This window comes from Herpailurus yagouaroundi, unplaced genomic scaffold, assembly GCF_014898765.1.
Source record: "Herpailurus yagouaroundi ecotype Mexico unplaced genomic scaffold, PumYag 67690, whole genome shotgun sequence".
Taxonomy (NCBI): Eukaryota; Metazoa; Chordata; class Mammalia; order Carnivora; family Felidae; genus Herpailurus; species Herpailurus yagouaroundi.
Window position 1 is genome coordinate 2,257,397 of NW_024420490.1, and position 4,102 is coordinate 2,261,498.

Here is a 4,102-nt window from a genome sequence, read left to right on the forward strand (position 1 = left end):
GGACCTAGGATAAGAGAGAATCCCGGCCAGCAGAGAGGGTCACACATTCCCAGCGCCTTGTTCTTAATCGTGGGAAGCCAACCGCTCAGCTCAGGAGCTCCTCACTTCTGTCCGGGGCTCTCGTTCGGGAGGCCCTGGGAGAAAGGGAGCAGTGCCAATTACAGAGGAAGGGGTTCGAGTCCTAACTGGAGCTCAGGTGGGGGCCCGGAATCCTAGCGAGGACCTCTCCCCAAAAGAGGAGGTGCCCAGAGCCCCGCCCCTGCTGCCCGGCCTGGCAGCCCGTGGCAAGGGTAGTTCGACGTGGAGCACTCCGACTCCCCCCTTCTAGGGACTCAGGGAGCATCTGAGATTGGTGGATTCAAGTGGGTAGAGGGAGGAGTCGCTGGCGCGGATTGAGATCTTTGGGTTGCCGTAGATCCTCCCCTGCTGACAGCCCTCAGAACCCCCTGACAGTGTCGGCCGTTTGTGGCTCACTCTGACTTCCGCCTTGGAGGTTTGGGAAGCGAGGGAGTTCGTTGGAGGGACAGGGCCTCGGATTAGTGGAGGGCGAAATTCCAGGCCTGCTCAGGTTTCAAGGTAAGGACTCTGAATGTGGACTGAGGCCACCACCACACCCAGCACCAAGGAAGCCCCACAGAGTGCTGCCCTAGCGTCCACATCGGGAGCCCCGGCACGCTTGGGTGTGGATGGCACCATGGAGCGGAGGGCCTAGGCCTAAGTGGGGAGGCCACGGTTTTGCCACGGGAAGAAGCCTGGGCCCTAACTGGAGTCCCGGTGAGACCTTGAGTGCTTATGAGGGGACCTTCCCCTGAAAGGGGGTGAGGGTCCGACCAGATCTAGGAGAAGCAGGCAAGGATGGCCAGATGCCATGGGCCTGAGTCTAGTGACCGAGGGAGGTGAGGACTTGGCCGTGAGGCTGATGGACCCCGATCAGTAGAGGGAGGAGCCCAGGTTTTGTTGCATGTCAGTGGGGTCCCAAACAGCCCTTCCCCACTCTTAGCTCCCGAAGGCCCCATACAGCCTCGGATGTACCGAGGGTCCCCTGATTTCAGCCTTGTGGAACTCGGAAAGTGAGGACCTTGGCCCAAAGGGCGTGAATTTAAGTGGAGGATGGAGATCCTGAATATGGACTGACACAACCATCCAGTGGCCTTGCCCCCCACCCCCACCCCGTTCTGGGAGGTTCCAGCAGAGCTGTGGGGTTGACCTGCTTGAAATGTTCCAGGGAGAGGAGGGTGTTGTCTAGGGGAGTGGCCCCAATTCTGCAGCAAGAGGAGACCAAAGCCCTAACGGGAGTCCAGAGTGAGAACCCTGAGTGCTAAGGAGATGACTTCAGCCCAAAAGAGGGGGCAGACCAAAACTCTACCCATGCTCTCAGTTCCAGGAGGCTCTAGGTAGGTGTCCCCCACGTGGTTTGTCCCGGCTTCCCCTCCAGCGACTCAGAGTGGAGCAGGATTCTCGCACACAGTCGCGACACCGAGGCTTTTCTTTCCAGGAAGCAACTTTATTCGAGCAGGCACCGCTCAGTTGGGTTCGTACCAAAGAAATGAGCCCCGAATGCCACATGGCATAGTTTTTTTTATATATTTTCTACTTCTTTGTCTCCCATACATGGGAGCACACAAACATGCAGTGATTAAGTGGTCTCATGTTACAAGGTCATGAGGGATGTTGTCACGTACCCGTATAGCCAAGTTGCCTTGAGGTTTTTGTTTTGTTTTGTTTTTCTCTCCTTAGGGAGGGGACCCTACTACAAGAGAAGTGAGGACCTTGATCTGGGTCTGGTTCACTCAGTTCATTAGAATGAGGAGTCAGAAGTCCTACTCTGAGCCAAAATCAGAACCCTGGGTGAGGACTGAGCTAATGACCCAGTGGAGAACTGTGGGATCCCATAGGGTCCCCTCCTTGTTCTCAGGCTTTGTAGGCCCCCAGCAGCCTCGGTAGGATGTGGCTCACCCTGGCTTCTAACGCTGGGGTCCCATTTAAGCAAAGACCTTGGTGTAAAAGGTGTGGACTCAGGCCCACTGAAGGTGGAGGCCCAGGACCGGTCACGTGGCAAGGTGAGGATACTGAGTGAGGAAATGGGGACCAGTTAACTCCCAGTGGTGACGGTTGCACCGAGCCTAACCCCTAGGAGGCCCAGGGCAGAGCTGACAGATTCAGATGGCCCCTGACTTCAGCTTGCAGGATTTCAGTAAATGAGGGCCTTGGTTTAAGGACTGGCTGCCCCAGTCCAGCAGAGAGAGGAGTCCCAGGCCCTACAGGGAGTGAAGGTAAAAACCCCGCTCTGACTTCCTCCAGCAGGTCCTCAGGGGACAGATTGAGAGAACAGAAGCCCTGCGGAGTCCTACAGCAGCACCCTCAAGGACACCAATGGTGGGGGGGGGGCATTCTTAAAGCCACAATGACATCTCCCTGCTGAAGGGACTCACACCCTTTTATCCTCGTCCTCCAGGTGCCCACAGCACGGGCCTTCCAGTGACACTCAGCCCGCCATTCCTAGGCACGGTCATGCCTCGAGGTCAGAAGAGTAAGCTCCGTGCCCGTGAGAAACGCCAAAAGGCCCGAAGTGAGAGCCAGGGTCTCGCGGGAGCTCAGGCCACTGCAGCAGTGGTAGAGTCTCCCTCCTCCCCCTTGCCTATTTCTGAGGGTGCTCCCCCACGCCCCCCTGCAGCAGGTTCTCCCCAGAAGTCTCCCAGGGCCCGGTCCACCAGCAGCCCTGCTGCAGCCATTTCGGGCTCCAGTTCTGATGAAGGTGCCAAGAGCCAAGGGGAGGAAAGCCCAGGTTTGTCCCACGCCCCGCCTTCCTCTGAAAGCGCTCTCAGAGATCATCTGAGCAAAGAGGCGGGCCTGTTGGTGCAATTTCTGCTGCACAAGTATAAAGTGAGAGAACCCATTACAAAGGCAGAAATGCTGCAGATTATCAGCGAAGAGCACCAGGAGCAATTCCCCGAGATTCTCGGGAAGACCACTGAGCGCATGGGGCTGGTCTTTGGCCTTGACCTGAAGGAGGTTGACCCCAGCGGTCAGTCTTATGCCTTTGTTAGGAAAGGGGATCTTCCCGTCGAAGGGCGTCTGAGCGACGGTGTGGGCTTTCCCAAGAATGGGCTCCTGATGCCCCTCCTGAGTGTGATCTTCATGAATGACAACCGTGCCACCGAGGAGGAGATGTGGGAATTCCTGAATGTGTTGGGGGTCTATGCTGGGAGGAGGCACCCGCTCTTTGGGGAGCCCAGGAAGCTCATCACCAAAGATCTGGTGCAGGAAAAGTACCTGGAGTACCGCCAGGTGCCCGACAGTGATCCTCCTCGCTATGAGTTCCTGTGGGGTCCGAGGGCCCACGCTGAAACCAGCAAGATGAAGGTCCTAGAGTTTTTGGCCAAAGCCAGCGATACTGTCCCCAGTGCCTTCCAGGCCTATTATGAGGAGGCTCTGCGAGATGAGGAAGAGAGAGCCCAGGCCAGAGCTGCGGCCACAGCTGCCGCCGGGGCCGCGTCCAGCAGCACTTCTCATCCCTAGTGAAGTTCAAGACAGGGCCTTCACTTTGTAGTCGGGAAGTGCTGTCAACCTTAAAGCAGCGGGGAGTCAGGTGGAGCTGGAGACAGCAGAGTATAGTTCTTCTTTGTGTTCCTGTTGTTTAGAAATAGCATATAGATTTACCTCTTTGTTTCTTAGCTTTCCAGTGTGTTGTTTTTTAAAAAGTTGATGTAAGTTCAGAATGTACGTTTATGAATGACGTGGCTCGCATATGTATTGCTGGTTACCACATTTGAGAGTAACGGTTTTGTATTTTGTAAGACAAATTGAAAACCCTTGCATCTTCTATTGTGATCCAATACAAGAAACACATAGCACTGGAATAGGGAGTTTTGGTAAAATGTAAGAGAACCCCACATTGACACAGTTGAGGCAACAAGATAGTGAAATAAATAAAAAGTGGTTAATTCTTGGTTTTTCTTATTCCTTTCACTCTTTCTTTTGGTAAAATTAAAAGGTATACACCTGGATTTGCTTAGCTTTTCAAGAATGTGGGAGAAATCAAACTGTCGTAAATTAGAATTCTTGCTCACTATCCCTTTTGTTCACCAAGCATGAGTGGAGC

General features: G+C 54.7%; 1 protein-coding gene across 1 annotated transcript; it reads left to right on the forward strand.

Moving 5' to 3' along the window:
- Positions 1–2,420: 2,420 nt before the first annotated feature.
- MAGEB17 (MAGE family member B17) lies at positions 2,421–3,619 on the forward strand. The gene has a single exon (XM_040468232.1). The coding sequence runs from the start codon at positions 2,512–2,514 to the stop codon at positions 3,517–3,519; it is 1,008 nt and encodes a 335-aa protein (XP_040324166.1). The 5' UTR covers positions 2,421–2,511; the 3' UTR covers positions 3,520–3,619.
- The last annotated feature ends 483 nt before the right edge of the window (positions 3,620–4,102 follow it).